General features: G+C 39.5%; 1 protein-coding gene across 1 annotated transcript in view; it reads right to left on the bottom strand.

Annotated features, from left to right (window-relative positions):
* Positions 1-1959: 1959 nt before the first annotated feature.
* Positions 1960-19335, bottom strand: part of NOP14 (NOP14 nucleolar protein) — a 36322-nt gene continuing 18946 nt past the window's right edge. Inside the window, exons 8-18 of the mRNA XM_073000997.2 lie at positions 17250-17544; positions 16032-16162; positions 15826-15911; positions 15275-15410; positions 13681-13782; positions 11252-11405; positions 9864-10023; positions 5835-5979; positions 4978-5093; positions 3305-3460; positions 1960-2244 (exon numbers count right to left, since the gene is read on the bottom strand). Of these exons, the coding sequence (XP_072857098.2) occupies positions 2151-2244; positions 3305-3460; positions 4978-5093; positions 5835-5979; positions 9864-10023; positions 11252-11405; positions 13681-13782; positions 15275-15410; positions 15826-15911; positions 16032-16162; positions 17250-17544 (1575 nt within the window). The 3' untranslated portion in view covers positions 1960-2150. The remainder of the gene's footprint in view (positions 2245-3304; positions 3461-4977; positions 5094-5834; positions 5980-9863; positions 10024-11251; positions 11406-13680; positions 13783-15274; positions 15411-15825; positions 15912-16031; positions 16163-17249; positions 17545-19335) is intronic.

Raw genomic sequence — 19335 nt, 5'->3', positions numbered from 1 at the left:
CGGTTCCTGGCATTAAAAAGGTTGGGTACCACTCGTTTAGGGCTTTATATGTCATCATTAACACTTTGAAATCAATGCGGAAATGATTTATATAAACCAGCCATTCTCAGTGGGCGGCATTTGACTCCCTGGGGTCAACTGGCACGTTTGAAAGGGGACACAGACTGAGAAATGTGAGAAGAACAATTTACCAAGTATTAAGATTAAAAACTATTTAAAAACATTTAAACATCTGTAAGTTAATAAACTGGCATTCCTGCTTACTGCTCAAAAGCCTGCTTGAAGAGGAAAATCTTTGCCTAAACAGGACGGGCAACACATTCCAAAGCCTGGGAGTAGCCACTGAGAAGCGCCTCTCTTGTGTCGTCACCAAACAATCTTCTGAAGACAGTGGAACCAAGAGGGCCTCTCCAGATCTTAAAAACTGTGGAGGCTCATATGAGATGATATGATCCTTCAAACAGCTTGGGCCCAAGCCATGTAGGCTTTTACAGGAAATAATTAGAACTTTGAATAGGGCCTAGAAACCAACTAGCAGCCAGTGAAACTATTGTAACAAGGGACATACATGCTTCGTATAACCAGTGCCAGTCAGCAGTCTGGCCGCATCATTTAAAACCAGCTGAGGTTTCCAACCACTCTTAAAAAGCTCCCCCCCGTACAGCATGTTGCAGTAATCCAACAAGGAAGTCACTAAGGCATGTACCACCGTGACTGGGTTAGACATCTCAATGAATGAGCACTTGGCACACCAGCTTTAACTGTGCAAATGCACTCCTGGCCACCACTGAAACCACTGCATCAAAGCTCAGGTTTGAGTCCAGGAGCTCAACCAAGCTATGAACCTGACTTTTTAGGTGAAGTGTAATCTCATCTGGTACAAGCTGAATCCCTATCCTGATTTGCCTTATGGTTGCCAGGAATGCCTCTAGCTTTTCAGTTTGTTAGGTTTCATCTAAAGATAGGCACGACTTAAGTCGTGCAGCATAATACAACTTGTGCTGCACAACAGCCGCATGTTCCCTCCAACCACTCCCTGGCTGGCTGACCCACTCACAAGCCTCCACATGTCGCCCAGGTTGTCCTCTGTCACCAGCTGCCCAGTCCAGGAAGGAGTTTGGGTTGCCCTTCCCTGCCTCCTCTGGCAGCCAACCACTCCTGGGAGAAGGCAGGAGAGTCTCCCTGTGCAGCCACATTGATTAGCTGCTGGAGGAGGCAGGGAAGGGCCATCTGAGCTCCTCCTCAGACTAAGCAGCCAGTGGTAGAGGACAACCTAGATGGCATGCGGAGGCGAGTGTACTGCTTACATGTTCCTAGCTTAACAGAAGCCTGTTTGTAACATCTGAACTCTCCCAATGTCTGAGGTCCTACAGGAGTTGTATGATTGGCATTATTCAATATTACTATGAAAGTGCTTGAATTCTATGCAGCTGCCGTAGCTTGCTGCAGTTCTCTAACACAGTGATTTTTTTCTCCAGTTTTGGATAATTATCACATACATTTTACATACTTTGAGGATGTATTGCTTGGCATAATGTAGGTGCCTGTTCTGTTTTGTTGTGTACTGCACAATTTGTCTGGTGCTGGTGTTTGATGATAATAAATTAAATACAGTATATTTTAGAGTGAATGAAGTTCATACTGAGAGGAAAAGACAAACACAACGTGCAATGCACAAACTTTTGGGAGTTGGGTCACAGAATTTATTGAACTGAGAGCGGAATCCACTAGATATTTATTTTGGTGTACTTTGAATATAGGGGACAACATATATAAATGTTAATGTTTTCAGCTGGTTTTAATTAGGCAGCACTTAACCAATTAAAGGAATGAAAATGCCCACACTGCTTGTGATTGCTTCACTGTTTGAATCCGCTGTGGTAGTTGGCTGTTGCATGCGACTTTGTGCAGGCTGGTATCAGAGATACTCAGATCTGATGAACTGAGGCAAACACTAACTTTTTAAAAGTATGCCAAAGACAACTGGATATTTTATTAACAATATGGTTATTCCCATACATATACATCCACTTTGTTTGCTTTTCCAAGAAATACTGTAACCATATAAGATTCATGTTACAAATATATTCCAAATCATATTAGAAATACAAGTATCTATTGCTGTCTTCTATACAACATAAGTACATTATTTAAAACTTCTTTTTCTTCATTGCCTTCCAATCTCCTTCCTGCTCAGCAAGGCTCCTGAACAGCTGTTTCACTTTTCTTTTTCTTTCCGAATCCCTGAAAATTAAAATAAAGTTGCACTGATTATTTTGAATCTAAATGCACAATGAAACATTGCACATATTTATTCTATTTAATTTATTTACCTAATTTCTATCCTGACTATTACCCAGAAGGAGATGCAAGACAATTATGTTCTACTTTTGAGACAACTGAACCCGAACCAGAATATCAGAAATCTGGAGCCACCACTTGCAGGTTTATGCTTTGACAAATAAGCTATAAATGGGTTTGTTTCATTTTCAGAACTCACAATTCTGAAAACACACACACACAAATTATTTAGCAAAGGGCTCAACCTATGTTCAATGTGAGCTGAAATGTATATATTCTCCTCATCAATGATTAACAGCTTGATGGCTTTGGAACGCAAGGCAATCTTATATATCAGCTACACCATATTTATGCTTCAGTTAATAGCATGCTGAGAATACATTACCTGAATTCTTTACAAATTACCATTGATTATGGATGCTTACTCTCCTTTTAACATAACTTCCTCTAACATTGAAACTACAATATTCAAAAGGCTCTTGGAAGTTAATGTTAACACTATTTCCTAAATCCTGTGGGGCTTAGGAAATGGGTAACATAGCCATAAAAGGGCGGCAGGATTGCACCCCTTTGATCCTGACGCCCTTTCATGCCTGCTTCAGGATCAAAGGGGTGCGGGTGTGCCGCCCTTTCACGGCTGCTTTACTCTGTGGCTTCGCAAAAGGCAGGGAAAGCGCCTGCCTTCCGTGTATAAAACAACCTTCAATTTTGTGTCTAATTATTTAAGAAAAAAGTGTAGTTTTATACACAGAAAATTATGGTATGTGATATCATATTCACAGGCAACACTACTCACACACTGTACAAATAAACACTTTGCCAAATGAAGTGTTTGTTTTTACCCAAAATTTATATTGCTACACAGAAATTGTTGTGTATAACTGATGTTAGCAGCTATGTTTTTTTTGTAATTGTCTCAAGGAAGACAATGAAAAATTACAATTATTATAAATAATAAATGCCCAACATAAAGTATGTGGAGCATAAAACAATAATGAATTACCTGTCTATGATTTCTGCAAGCTGCATTCTGGCAAGAAATTGGTTATCTTTGCGAATCTCACGAACAGCTCCTTTAAGTTCACGTTTGTGTTTATGAATCAGACGTTTTCTTTCCTGCTCTTTCTTATTACTTTCTTGTTTTCTTCCAAATTCGAGGCTGAAATTAGAAATGACATTCTTACGCACAAATTTATGCTGGACTTAGCAAAACTTCCAATACCTTTAATGTGTGAGGGGTACCTTATTTCCATTCTAATTAGTTAAAATTCATTTTAACAAAAAAAAAATATTAAGGAGTTATATTGAAAATCACATCATGTTAAGGTTAGAGACACAGGGCAGGTATAGTTCTACAGATTTTTTTTCCGTGTATAAGACACATGAGATTAGAAGTCCCAACGCTTTTCTAACCCAAAATTAAGAAATCAATATTTTAAACATAAAACAGAATACATTTTAATTTAGTAATTAGGTAACATTTATATAACAGTACTGTCCCTGTTGCATCTGAGCACTGCCTACATGCTCCACCTCCAACAAGGTGTGTTCCAATTGGTTTGTTCAGCATCAGCTGACATCAGTTACATAAGGCTCGTGATTGGAGGAAGCTAAGTTTGCAGAGGCAAGGTATGGGCCATTTTGTTCTCTCCTTGGCTTACTTCCATGTATAAGATGACCCTCAATTTTTAGTCTAAAGATTTTAGATAAAAGTATCATCTTATACACAGAAAAAGACAGTAATGTTGTATTCTTTTTTGAAATCCTGCTGTATAATTAATCCCTGTGGAAACTGTTATGTAATTTATGCCTCATGGGCAGGGAATGATTTCTGTTAATAAAAAACATTCCATGTTTGCAGCTTTTCCAAATCCTGTGTCATTAATGTATTCACGAAGGCTTTCACTGCCGGGATCTAATGGTTGTTGTGGGTTTTTCGGGCTTTTTGGCCATGTTCTGAAGGTTGTTCTTCCTGACGTTTCATTACTTTCATAGCATGGAAGCTATAGAAGAGAAGAAATATTTAATTACTGAAAATCTCCCCTGGTAACAAAATCATCCTGCAGAAGAGATTTTTGATCATCAGAGGCATCTCTCTTCCATCTCATGGCTCCTTCAGCTTCCACACCATGAAAGGAATTATGGAACAAGTGGAGACGGCATGGCACAGAAACAGGCAGTTTTTAATTACTGAAATTTAATTTCTATCACATTTCACCTGTTATGCCTATCCATATTTTATATTTACAGCACCCAGTGTAAAAAACCTCAGTTTATTTCTGGTTTACACAACCTTTTATCACATTTTATTGACAACGTAACTGAAGGTACAAATGCCCTCTCTCCAGGTAGCACATAATGCTTATGACCAATTGCAGGTTATTATGTTGCCTTTGATATACTGCTTTTTTGAAAAAAAAAAAAAAAACTATGTACAGCAGCAGATAATGTGGTTAACCTCAATAATATGTTTCAACTTTTCCTTCTTATTATAATTAACTTCAAACAAGGCAGTCAGCACACTGCACCACCTACACCAGCAGCCAAATCAACTTTTATTTTCAGCTGAAAATCTGTACTGCATCACATTCAATTTACAATTTACGTGGTCTATGCATTCTTCCCAATTTTGTACACAACTTTCATTTGTAATTCTACAGTGCTGGAGACACTTACACTTTCACTATTTTTGGTGTGAACAGCTTCAAAGGCACAGGTTTTTTCTTTTCACACACCAGTGGACAGTACTGTCCTTGGGCTTTCAGCTGCTTTAAAACATTTTCACACAGCTCCTGAAAATATCAAAAGATTCCACTTTCAAAAGGCATTGGAATTATGAAAAACAAAACAAAAGTACAGGCAGAATATAATTTACATAAACTGATTCTGCAGTTGAAACAGCCCATGAAACTATGTAGAAGGCAATCTAATCCAGAGGAAGGAACACCTGGCCTCAGAGGACATTTTAATTTATTGGGGAAGGAAAAAAGATAAAATACAGAAAGCCGCAACATAATGCTTATACAATACTAGATTTAGAATTCAATAACAGAAAAGTCCTTCACATAATACATAACAAACATATTCTCCATCCTGATACATATCCTGATAAATGGAAAATAGGTCTATCAGGAATTAGTAGTCATTGGCTACAATAACTAAATCGCACTTCCAGGTTCAGACAGTTTATGTCACTGAATAGCAACTGCTCAGGGGAAGAGCTAGTGCATTTATAATCTGCCAGTGGGCTTCAAAGAACTGTTTGCATGTTCACTGTGGAAACAAAAACTGATCTTTTGATCTGATCCGGCAAGGCTTTCTTATAAACCCATTGATATTTGAGTAATATTGAAGGCCACCTGAAAATTAGCTCAGCTACTTGCTCTTAAATGTTCTGTCAATCAGTGTTTTCACAGATTCAGATGCTGTTCACATCATTGTGATTCACTATCCAAGATGCTTTTCCCTGGGGTGGTAGCTTCCCTATATGTTTCTGTAGATTGCATCTCAAAAAGGTAACAATAAATCTTTACCTGCAGTTGTGGAGGGTACATCAGCGATACGTCTGTACTAAGGAGCTTTATAAATGGCTGCACTATTTCAAGGAAAGATGAGAGTGATCCATACAGAACTGCACATTTTTTAACCAGCTCTAGGCACAAGCTTAGGCAAGATAACCTGCAAAACAATTGTCAACAGCTATTTTTGAAGCATGCCTCTGTCAAAGAAAAAACAAAGTGTGCTGCATATAACTCTCTGGATGGTTTACAATTTATCGACCTTGGAAGGATGGAAGGATGAGTCAACCTTGAGCTGGCTATCTGAATCCATTGGGATTGAACTCGGGGCATGAGCAGAGTCTTGTCTGCAGTACTACAGTTTAACATCTGCACCATGAGGCTCCTCAATATTATGACACAGCTCTTTGTATTTAATACAGAATTCAAAATAGCTGCGGCATTAAATTATTTATTTATTTATTTATTTATTTATTTATTTATTTAATTTATATGCCGCCCACTCTACCCAAAGGTCTCTGGGCGGCTTACAACAATTAAAATTCAATGCAATAAAATAAAATGATTAAAATACAGTTAAAATACAATTAAAATACAATTAAAAATACAATTAAAATTATGAGAACAGTCATGGCAATACGAGGGGGTGGTGATAAATATTACAACTTTCCCAGAAAAAAATGAGCTAGGGAGCTAAAAATTGCAGGGTGTATTGGCCAATTTGTCCAAGGGAAAGGTGCAAACAGATCCATGATGAAATGTCATAAACTATGGGTGACAGTGGCCCTTCATATGCAACAATTAAACGTTGGGTTGTCAATTTTTAAACTGGCCATTTCGGCATTGAACGTGAGAAACCCAGTGGAAGGCCTGTTTCTGTCTCTATGCCTGCAAATGTGAAAGATATCCATGACATGATCATGGAGGACCGCCGAATATCAGCTAAAAGTATTGCTATATATCTGAGAATATCACATGAGAGTTGGTGCCATTATCCACAACGACTTGGAAATGAGAAAACTGGCAGCAAAGTGGATCCCCAAACTTTTGACAACCAAACAAAAGAGGAAACATATGGAGTCATCAGTGGCCGTTTTGGAACATTTAGCAAGAAATGAGTCAGATATCCTGGGCAAACTGGTAACTGGTGATGAGACATGGATCTACTGTTATGATCCTGAGACAAAGGAACAGTCTAAGGAATGGAGGCACAGTGGTTCCCCCAGGCCAAAGAAGTTCCGAGTGCTAAGGTCGGTGCAGAAGCAAACGGCAACAGTTTTTTGAGATAAGAAGGGAGTTCTGCTGGTGGACTACCTTCAACAGGGTTCAACCATCAATGCAAAATATTACTGTGCTTTATTGACAAGGTTGAGGCAAAACATCAAGGAAAAACATCAAGGAAAGCTCTGGAAAGGTGTCATCCTCTTGCATGACAACGCCTCATCACACACTGCAGATGAAACAATGACAAAACTGACCTCCTTAGGCTTTCAAGTGATGCCCCATCCACCCTATTCTCCCAACCTGGCTCCTTCTGACTATGATGTTCCCCAAACTCAAAAAACACCTAAAGGGACAACGATTTGGGAGTGTTCTGGAGGCAACTAATGCTGCAACTGAGTGGTTACACCAGCAGTTGGAAGAGTTTTATTTGCAGGGACTTAAGAAGCTGCAGGACAGATGCCGTAAGTGCATTGACTTCTTGGGGGAATATGTAGAATGGTATGGCAGTTAAAGCTTCCTAGTTCATTTTTTTTCTGAGAAAGGCTCAATACTTATCAGCATTCCCTCATATTGCAGTCAGAAAAATTTTGAAGGAATTTTGAAAAAGAGAAAGTTTTCCCCCATCCGACCAGATGTCTTAGAATGCTTGCAGCTGATAAAGGGGGATATGCACATTACTGCATTTTAAATGCTGTTCTTCCTCTAAAAATCCAATAGGAGTATATATGTCCCACCACTGCAGTGTCCAGAAATGGACAGAGAAGTCAAGATGAGGCCCAACCAGTGCTGAAAGAGACAGGCACTAGTACCTCACAGGATTTGGAGGCTATACTTCTTTTAATGAAGCCTAAAATAGCATTAGCCTTTTTCATAGCCACATCACAGTGTTGGCTCATATTCAGCTTGTGACCTACAACAATTCCAAGATCCATCTCACTTGTAGTATTGCTGAGCCAGGTATCTCCTATCTTGTAACTGTGCGTTTGGTTTCTTTGTCTGAGCTGCAGTACTTTGTACTTACCCTGTTGAATTTCATTCTATTGTTTTCAGCCCTGTGCTCAAGCCTATCTAGATCATTTTGAATTTTGTTTCAGTCTTCCAGGGTGTTAACTATTCCATCCAGTTTTGTGTCATTCACAAATTTGGTTAGCATTCCTTGTATTCCCTGATCCAGGTCATTAATAAAAATATTGAATAGCACAGGACCCAGGACTGAGCCCTTGGGTATCACACTTGTTACCTCCTTCCAGTTGAAGGAGGAGCCAATAATCATCACTCCCTGAGTACAATTCTGTAACCAACTGTGTACCCACCTGACACTTGATCTATCCAGCCCACAGCTAGTTAACTTGCTAATCAAGATACCATGGGGCACTTTGTCAAGGTATTTTGTTGAAGTCAAGATATACCACGTCTACAGTATTCCCTCTGTCTTTAAGGGGGGGTTACCCAAGCAAGAAATGAGATCAGATTAGTCTTGCAGGATTTGTTCTTGATAAATCTGTGACTTCTAGATATTACTATTTTGTTTTCTACATGTTTGCATAGTGACTGCTTTATAATTGACTTCCAGACTCTCTTCTGATAAGGCAAACTCCCCCAAACTCTCTAGACCTGTTGTTGTCCGGTTGCAGAATGTAACCTTGAGACCCAGCAAGCAGTTCAGACTCCCGGGTTGCTCGCTTGGAGCTGGGATAGGAACTGCTTTTGAGGGCTTGTAAGAACAGCATCAACTAGTTTGTATAGCTAGTTTCTTGCACAGCTGCAGAATAGAGAAGCATGGATGTCTTCTGCACTGTTTGTAAATCTGGGAAACCGGTTGTTTAAAAAGCAGTGTTAACTTTTCATGAGGCATTTCTTCAGCTTTTGATTACAGTTGGACAAAGTCAAGAGCTTGGACAATGGGAGAGAAACAGCAGTAGAATGACATACCAAATTTTTCTGTTTATAACACGCCACTGTTTATAACACTTCCCCCTTTTCTAACCCCCAAATTCAGAAAACGTAGCTTTGAGTATTCAGCCTCTGGGCTCAGAACGTTGGACATTACGAGTCTGACCCTACAGGCTCCACCTCCAATGATGACGTCAGTTCCGTAAAGATCATGACTGGAGAAAACTAAGCCTCCTGACTAAAGGAAGCCTGTTTACAGAGGCAAGGCATGGACCATTTTGTCCTCTCCTCAGCTATCTCAGCTTACTTCTAGGTAAAAGACACCCCTCAATTTTTGGTATAATGATTTTAGGAAAAAGTAGCATCTTTTACACAGAAAAATACGGTACACTGTGTGAGAGAGAGACAAAAAATGAAGCAGCAGCAAAGTAAAAGATAAGAAAAATAGGATTAGCAAAGATTTCAAAGAAGTAGCAACAGCAGTTTTGAACTGTTAAGGATAGGACAATACAAGGAAAGCACCAGGATGAGGACCATTTCTTTAAATAATCTGTATCGCACAATCTTTTCCTTTTTCGGCAGCATGCAAGGAAGTACCTATCATTCCGAACAGCTATTCTCAACCTTTTTCCATGGCCATAAACACAATATGAATAAATATAGGCTGAATCAGGATTCTGTAAGTTGCATAATGAAGCTTATAAGATGGTGAGTGAAGAATTGTTTCCAGCCTGTGGCCCCCTTCACAGATGCCAGGACCTCCTCAAGGGGCCATATGGCTCCTGTTGAGAATGGCTGCTTCTGGATACCTCCTAGCACCACCCAGACACTGGAAATATTTTCTAACAGGTTCAAAACACCTAATTGATTGGCCCAGAATACAATGCCTTTAATTGGTTTCTTGTGCAATTTACTTCCCCAGCATACCGAAGATGATTTACTTCTGTTCTGTTATTTTCTGTTGAGCTTGTCATAATGTGGAGTGAAAAACGTTGCTTTTGCCAGGTCTCTATGTCTGCTTTATCACAGACCACAAGCACGTCTGACTGTTTTCCTAGTGACGCAAAAGGATGTACCAAAGTAAGCCCTGGAAAAGAAGAATGTACACAAACAAATAATCTTCATACCAATGGCCATTAATTACATTTTTATCCTGCTTTCCCATTAGAAAATACTGCTCAAGGAAACTAATGAACTAAAAACCAATGAAAGAGGAGTGGTGGGTGAGAGGAGCATGTACCTTGTGGGGAATCACACCATAAAATTGTTACTTTTAGCTCTAGAGATGTAGAGATATCTGTAAAATGGGTATTATTTCTCTCTCTATTATGTATTAGAAGTTTTTTCATGGTAGTTGCAAATGAATTAATGTGTGTTCATACTGTATCTATCATTTATATAAATGTTTCCTGTAAAACAGTGGTGCTTCGCATTATGATCGCTTCGTTTAATGACGAAATTGCATTACGATGAACTTTTTGCAATCGTTTTTGTGATCGCAAAACAATGTTTCCTATGGGAGAATTTCGCTTTGCGATGATCGGTTCCCTGCTTTGGGAACCGATTCTTCACAAAACTACGATTTTCCGACAGCTGATCGGCGGTTTCAAAATGGCCACTGGGTAAATAAAATGGATTCCTCGCAAGACAGGCAGTGAAAATGGCCGCCCTATGGAGGATTTTCGCTGGACTGTGAGTTTTAAGCCCATCGGAATGCATTAAACAGGTTTTAATGCGTTTCTATGGGCTTTTTAATTTCGCTTTACAATGTTTTTGTTCTACAGCAATTGCGCTGGAACAAATTAATATCGTAATGCGAGGCACCACTGTACAAAGAAAAAAAATGCTCAAGCTACTATTAACAGTAGATTCCAATGGAAATTATGGTTAAAATATTTTACATATCCAGATACACAGCAGTAGTATATGCTTCCTGCTTTTAAAAATTCCCTTTAAAGTTTAAGAACAAATGAAATTGAAAGACAGTTGATGACATAGTTATTTTAAAACATCAAAAGCTTTATGAATTTTTAATATTTTCATTTAGCAGGAATGGAAGCCAAATCTATACCAATTTTATAGTTTTTAAAGTTCATATACAGCGAAGAAAAAAACACCTGGTATTTTTCAAGAAAGGCAACAATTTCTATAAATCATTTTCATGCTGATAGCATTTAGTTCTGGCACACAAACATGCACAACAAAAGTTCTACAAATATTTGACATTGCCATTATTTCAGATAAAACCATGGGAAGATGCAGGAAAGTGAAAAAGTGTTTGGCATCCTTCCACAAATTAAAGCCCACATTTCTACCTTGTACTTCTTTCTTAGGTGTAGCCATATGAAGAATTTTCAGGAGAAAATTGAGAAGCTCTGGGACAAATCTTTGAGACAGCGATATGTATTCCAGGAAGAGACAGCAAATAAATAATCCTTTCATAACATCTTGAACTGTTGTTACTGGGCACTAAACAAAACACATAAAAATACACACACACAATTACTAGACACAGAAAATCAAGTTTACATTCCAAACTCCTATTGGATATCTACATGTGCACAGGAGGAATTGTGGGAGTTGCTATGGTTAATTAACAAGGGGCTGGGTGCATGAACTCCCAGGCCTGTCATGTCACCAACTAGCCGAGGCAACTTCAGCGACTACTCTTGCACATGTATAAATATCCAATAGGATTCTGACATTAAGTGTCAAATATTGATTTTTCAGCACCTGCAAAGAAGGTTCTGTATTGTTTTAAACTATCTCTTCTCTTTAAATACACTTAAGCAGTAATATCCTTATCCTTTCTGAATTTTATTCCTTTATTTAAAACACTCCAGACTACCTTTTAGAATGCAAGCATCTCAAAAGGATCACAAGATCAAAACAATAAAGCACTAAGCATCTTACGTTATATTATAAAACAGCTGAACAATTCTGTATTACATGTCAGACTTTGTCTATCAATGTCTTTAAGCATGTGTGCTGTGACACCTAGGGGCACCTTGAAACCTGGCCAGAGGCATTGTGTAATCCACAGAATTGACCAGGCCTGCTTTTCTGCTTCCCAACACCTTTCCTCACGGGAAGAAGGAGAGGGGCTCAATCCACCTCTGCACCCCAATACCCTTGGCAACGCCCACCTATGCTCTCTACGTGGGGCTTCCTTTGAGACTGCTGCGGAAGCTTCAAATGGTCCAGAACATGGTGGCCAGGCTATTAGCAGGGGTGAAAAGATTCCACCATATTTTCCCCATCCTGGCCACCTTACACTGGCTACCTATTCGCTTCCGCAACTATTTCAAGGTGCTGACTATTACATACAAAGCCCTAAACGGTTTAGGGCCTCAATACTTGGCAGAGCACCTTCTTCTGCCTAATTGTGCCCATATCACCCATTCCATTCAGACTGGGCAGATGAGGGGCCTCATGCCAAGAGAGGCCCAAAGGGGAAAAAAACCCTAAAAACTGGGCCTTCTTGGCAGTGGCCCCTCATCTCTAGAATAATTTGCCTGCAGAGATAAGCCTGGCTCCCTTGCTGAGGGCCTTGAAGACATGGTTATACAGGAGGCCTTCCCTACAGCCATCACCTGGCCTATTTTTCTTTTTCCATCTTGGATTCTGCTGTTAATTTGGTTTGTGTCTTTAGCTCATTTATACCTTCTTAGTTTATTTTTTATATTTTGTGTAAACTGCCCAGAATATACAAGTTCCAGATGGGCTGTATATAAGTTTAATAAATAAATAAACATCACCATTGCATCTGCTGTTTCAGCCCCATGTGGGCCCACTGCTGAGGGCTCTGCCTCTGCAGCTGCCACCATCACTGCATGCAGTCCTGCCTTATCTAGAGCCATGCTGGTGCCCAGCCCAGGTCCCACTGATCTGTTTGCAGGTCCCAGAGCTGGTCAGAGGGGCCAAGTGCAAAGGGCTCCCATGGGTCTGGGAGGGGAGGGGATGCCATCCTCTCATCAGCTGATGAGGGCAGGGCAGGCCAGGTAAGGAGAGCTCCCTGGGACCCCACGCGCTGCCTTCAACCTGGCCTCAGTTTCCCTTGATGCCCATCTGTATTCCCCCCCCTCCTTTCTCTTCTTCGCCCTCCTCCTTTCTTCGGATCCAAATCCTAGGTTCCCAATTTTTTTTTTACTTCTATGGAAGTACTATTTAGGCTGGGCATCCTCCCTTCTCCTCCCCATCGTCCAAAGTATCATATTGGGGAAGCCATTGGCCTGTAAGTTAAGAGAGACATAAGTCAAAAAATTTGGGACCTACTGTCTTTAGGGTTAATACAGCTTTCACCTTCCAAGGCTCTTATGTCACATAGTACCGTCTTTTTCTGCTCCATCCTTCCTAAATTCTACACAAATTCTGCCCCATTTAGTCCCAAACACCTGCCAAGTACTTCCTCACACATTTATTAAGCCTAGTGATATAGACAGTTATCCAAGTTCAGCAGTGGAATTGCAGAAAATTACAATCTTTATGCCATTCTACTAAACACTTTCCACCCTGGCCATTAAAACTAAATAATACAGAAAGGTCTTACAGTGCTTTTGAAAGATGCTCAATATCCAAAGTTCTATCTCATGCCTTCTCATTGTGGAGATGATACAACCAAGCACATTATCTGGTTTCATATGCTATCTGTTCTTAAATAGTTTCAGCTTTACACATTTTAGCTATTTGCCTATTAGTTTTGAAAGTATGAAATTCCATGTTATGAAAGGTATCACTAACATACCTTTGTAAGTAGCTGGCTCATATAAACCAATGATGGTGTTACCACTGGATGCCAGAAATCAGACGTTGGAAAAAGTAGTGCAATAATTTTCAAATATATGAGCTGAAAGAAAGAAAGATTCACTGTCAAAACAACACCAATAGCTATATTACTATGTCCTTAACATGCTCAAAATCCTCATGCCCAATTCAGCATCAATTTAACACCCCTGGAGCTACACCTGTGGGGCCTGGTACAGTATCCAGTCATGTAATCATACAGAATGGGAAAGGGCAGAAGTATGACTCTTTCTCCATGCCTAAAAGCTCCTGTTTTCATACAGAATGTTGTTATGGGAACATCATTCTGTATGAAAATGTACACCCATTTGAGGCCACTAAATATTCAAATAAATACGTGCCATGAAACATTACACACATACAACACTGATTTGCTAATGAGTCCAACTACTGTAATGCCATTTTCTTCTATGTACAAATGAGTTTTTGGATAGAAAGTGGCAGACGTAAGTACTGGTAGCTTCATGAATGGGAAACAGTATCAACAGAACAAGGCTCAGAAGAATGTTCAAGCACAGCTAAAAAGTATAATGGTTTAAGAGATTTTATTGTAACCTTTTGCAAAGTGACTCCAGTAAAATTAAGACAATATGTATGGATTTACAGTGCAAGATGGATCCAAGTTTTAATCTAGCTGATGATAACTACTGCCTTTCTGCAATATGCAATGCTCCCAGAATACTATATTTATAGTAAAAGAAATAATCTACTTAAAAGGAAGCCACAATATCCATTGATTTAATCTAGCTACATTGGAAGAAGCAGTGAGACAGGAAGCCTCTTCTCTCTTTGGAAGTCACTGGTTGCAATTCTGCTCCTCCTTATGCCAAATTATCTTCCTCAGCAACCATCTTGCAAATTTGCAGTAAGTACAACTGAGTCCTGTAATGAAATGCCACAGCACAGCCTTCTCACCTACTAACTGGTACATTCCTGTTACAGCCAAGCAGTAAATGGCCTCTTACCTTTTTCCTACTGACACGCATTTATTGACATTATACACTTATTACATTTTATACTCTCCAAAGGACTCTAGGGTGTATATGGCTCTTCTTCTCACTTTCGGCATCACCACAACTCTGTGAAGTAGACTGGCCTGAGGAATTGGGACTCAAGAGTTAGACTGAACTGAGAGTTCTTCCCTCACTCATTTATTTTTCCGCTTTGTACTTCTGCAAACCTTGGGGTTTCTTTCAGTAGATATACATCATCTCACTATTTCTTGGCCTCGTTTTGACTACTTTTGTTAACAATCACAATCTGAGTTTGAAGGACTGATGTAATATTATGTAAGAATTAGCTCCTGAATTGCTCATTTTCCTTCTCCCTGTTCATCCTTTCCTTGTATACCATGTTCATTAGATTGTACAAGTGAGACATAGAGCACAGTATGCCTACTTTATAAGAGGAGGATTTGGAACAGAAGCACTTATTTGGGATTTAGAAGGAAGCAGGTACTTAAAAAACTGTAGCACGCTTGATTACTGTCTGAAAAGCCTTCTAGAAATATAACAAATAAGTAAAATGAAACATACCATATCTAATCCTGGAAATAAAGCATGACTTTTCACTTCTTGAATTTTTTCCATTTCATGAACAGCATCTTGAAGGATGAATTTAATATTATCAGCTGCCGCTTTAGGGAACATCTGGCAAAGATCATATAAGGTCCTGTTAAAAAAAAGGTCATCAGTGTCAAACTGCATCACAGACATTAAAGACTGTTCCATCCCCCACCCAACTCCAGCAATACTAAACACTAGAATCAATTAGTCAAAATAGCAGCCTAATGTATATCCTTTCTCAGGTAGGGATCAGATCCTTAACTGTCACTATTCTTTGTCACTTGTTCAGTCGGCACTCTGTCTCTGCAAAATGAAACAGTTAACCAAACTTTTTGTCTTTATGCACATACACGTCAACAAGACAACTCTCTTAAACTGATACTGAACTAACAAAAAGAAATTTAACTGTATGCATAGAAGTTTCCACTGGCAAGAAGAGGGGGCAGTACAATGAAATATATGTGTGTCGCAGTCAACTCCCTTAAACATGTTGGAATAACGAGACACATTATTAAACTTACGGGATCAACTTGTCTATTGTTTTCAGGTCTGGTGGCTCCTTACGTGCCAGTTCCCCAACATATTCCAGAAGGAATTCAAACAGTTTCTATAGAATACAATTTGTAAGATAACTGGTAAATGAATTACTGAAGGCAAATTGTTTCACCCCCTTCATGTTTTCTCCCAAACTCTTCTTTCAATGATGTGTTTAATCACAAAAGCATACCTCTAACTTAGCTTTGTTTCCAACTGCAAGGCTTGGATGATTGGATTTCTGAATTCTCTCTATCACAAGAAGCTGCTCATCTATTGATCTTTCCAACAACAATGCCTTCAGTTGCTCATAAGATTCTGGAGCTATTGTAATAAAGAAAAACATCTGGTAAACTTTCACATAATATGGTTGAAAGTTCTGACCTATGATTATTAGAGAAGGATTAAAATATGTACTGTAAATGCCTTCAGAAGAACAATGGGTTGCCAATATTATGACTAGTATCTTTTGCTCTTGTTATTTATGTTTAGGTGAGCTATAAAAGCCCATTGAAAGCTTTGATTACAGTAATTTAAAACAGACAGTAAACCTATCCATGTATAATTCTGCTATAGATACATAATTTAGATAGTTGCAAAAGGTTTTAGGACAGATATCATGCAGTGTGATGAGATACTTATCAAACCTAGAGCTATACCCCCCTTATATCAGTACCTGTAAATAAGGTATTTTACTACTGTTCAGGAAAAGTGGCCAGAATCTTATTACTTATCTCACGAGCATACATTTGGGCAGTAAATTACTGACAGTTAAGAAGCTGAAACTTGCATTTCTTGCCATGTCTTAAGTCACATGATTTTGCTTTTTTTTAGTCTTTAAGTCGTTTCCGATGACACCATCTCGTCCTCTGTCGTCCCATGATTAGTGCAGAACAAAAGATACAAGTGCCAATTTCTTAACTGGTAGCAATTTACCACTGAAATTTACAATGCTGGACTTATGCTGGTGTGTTCAAAAAGGTGGTAAATTTATGCTGGCAAGCTTAAGTTACAAAATTTTGGCTATTCGAAAAACTCACAAATATGTTATATAATTAGATAAATGCAGATTCCATCCAAATATTTATTACATTTGGACGCCTCTGAGAAAGGCAACATTATAAAACGGAGCAGGTATTTCTGGCATAATATACAAGAAGATGTGTAACCCGACTGTTTACTAGAGGAATTTTTCTATTTCATTAAATACATGAAAAGTGACACAAAATAGTAGTTGTGGTTGTAATTTTAAAAACTATTGTAAATTATCTACCTTTTTTAAGAATACAGTTTTACCACCTTTTTTAACACACACACACACACACACACACACACACACACACGGATATATATGAGACGCTACAGCTCCTCCACAGGATACATTTTAGCCAGTGTCAATATTTTTTCTTACCTGCAAACAAATATGGCAATTCCAATGTGGCAGCTTCCCTCACAGTGTTATGCTTGTTAACTTGCAATTTATTTTGGTTTCCTTTACTTTTCTTTTTATGTTCTTCATTAGCACTGGTTTCTTCTGTATGTCCCTCACCCATTTCACCATCAGAATGACTATCAACGGTCTCAGCATCAGATTCTTCTTCACTTTCTCCCTCTTCCTCTTCTCCTTCTTCCTTGCTGTCATGCTCTTCTCTATTTACATTTTCTTTCTGCTCATACTCACCATCCTCGATATTTGCTTTGCCATCCTATTTAGTAGAGGTTACATATTAATCAGAAAAAATTATAAGCACTGAAAATATTATCAGTAAAACTTTCCTTTGATTTGTTTGCTAGATGGTGCTGCACTCTGGAGGTGACCTCGTTTAAGACCAATATGAGGCATAGTCATTAATGAAAAACAGAACTGGCTGGACTGGGATGCTCCTCCCATTTTCTATCTCCATACAGCCAATTTTTACAGATGTAGCTAAACAGAATTTTTAAATATTGTGAAATTACAATAAATAAAATATCCAAAGCAAAGATAGCAAGTCATGAACAACTCTGCTGAACAAGTAGCAGAACCAATAGTTATAGAATTGTGTTTGCCCTCTTGGTGCCTATTCAATGATCCAAATGTCGGGAGTGTTATAAAAATAACAGCTGATTACCTCAGAGGAGAAAGAGAATATCTGGATTTTATTTTCTTCAAAATAAAGCTTCACCGGAAGCATAATCTTCACGGCTATTCTACAAATCTTTTCCTGAGAAAGCTTAAGTTCCTTCAAATTAGTTGTTAGAAGGAATTCTAGTGCAGATTCCTCAAGGTTTGCCCAAGGACTGCAAAAAATAGGTCACCCTCACCCTTAGATTATAATGCAGTGAGGTTTTGAGTTGTACTTAAGAAGCCCCAGGTGTCTGGGCAACAGAAGTAGGTCCCTTGGCACTATCCCCTTCTCCAGAAGCGTCTTCACTGTTCAGTGAAGAGTGACTGAATGTCAAGTCAGGGAGCACAAAGACTGCTGGATAAGAAGGCAACTTGGACCTAACAGCAGGAATTCACATGTGGGGGCAGACTTCTACACTCCATGATAATCTCGATTTACAATTCAATATTCTCTAATAAGACAGGTGGCTACAAAGTGTTGGGCGGTGTCTGTACATACAGATGCCAGAAACATCCCTCAGCACAAGACTCAGGTGCTGAATAACAAACTGGTCCAGGATGCAGGTGACCTTCTGTGCTGTTGATCAAAGCCATATGGCTTGGCAATCCTAGCCAGAACCCAAGAAGGCCTTAGAAGCACTGCCTCTCAAAAAGCCCACTCCCACTATCTTCCTACCACTAACCATGAATCCACCTCTCTTGAGCAGCAGACTCATCGGGTCAGCCTCTTTCTACACTTCCAGGAAGAGTTACATCATTTAATGGGTTGTGTCTAAGAGGGGTGTAGTGGACTCCTCCAACTTGGCCATACTGTAGGTACACAATACAATTACAACAACAAACCTGAATTTTTGGGTCAGTAGTGCTACGTAACCATTCTTTAAACCAGTGGTGTCGAACTGTGGCCCTCCAGATGTTCTTGGCCTTCAACTCCCAGAAATCCTGGCCAGCAGAGGTGGTGGTGAAGGCTTCTGGGAGTTGAAGTCCAAGAACAACTGGAGGGCCACAGTTCGACATCACTGCCTTAAACTATCTAAAAGGTAAAGGTAAAGGTTCCCCTTGACAATTTTTGTCCAGTCGTGTTCGACTCTAAGGGGCAGTGCTCATCCCTGTTTCCAAGCCATAGAGCCAGCATTTTGTCCGAAGACAATCTTCCGTGGTCACATGGCCAGTGCGACTTAGACACGGAACGCTGTTACCTTCCCACCAAGGTGGTCCCTATTTATCTACTTGCATTTGCATGCTTTCGAACCACTAGGCTGGCAGGAGCTGGGACAAAGTGACGGGAGCTCACTCCGTCACGTGGATTCGATCTTACGACTGTTGGTCTTCTGACCCTGCAGCACAGGCTTCTGCAGTTTAGCCCGCAGCGCCACCACGTCCCTCCGCG

Source organism: Pogona vitticeps, chromosome 5 (genome assembly GCF_051106095.1).
Source record: "Pogona vitticeps strain Pit_001003342236 chromosome 5, PviZW2.1, whole genome shotgun sequence".
Classification (NCBI taxonomy): Eukaryota; Metazoa; Chordata; class Lepidosauria; order Squamata; family Agamidae; genus Pogona; species Pogona vitticeps.
Note: the sequence above shows the minus strand (reverse complement) of the source record. Positions and strands in the feature narration are given on the sequence as shown.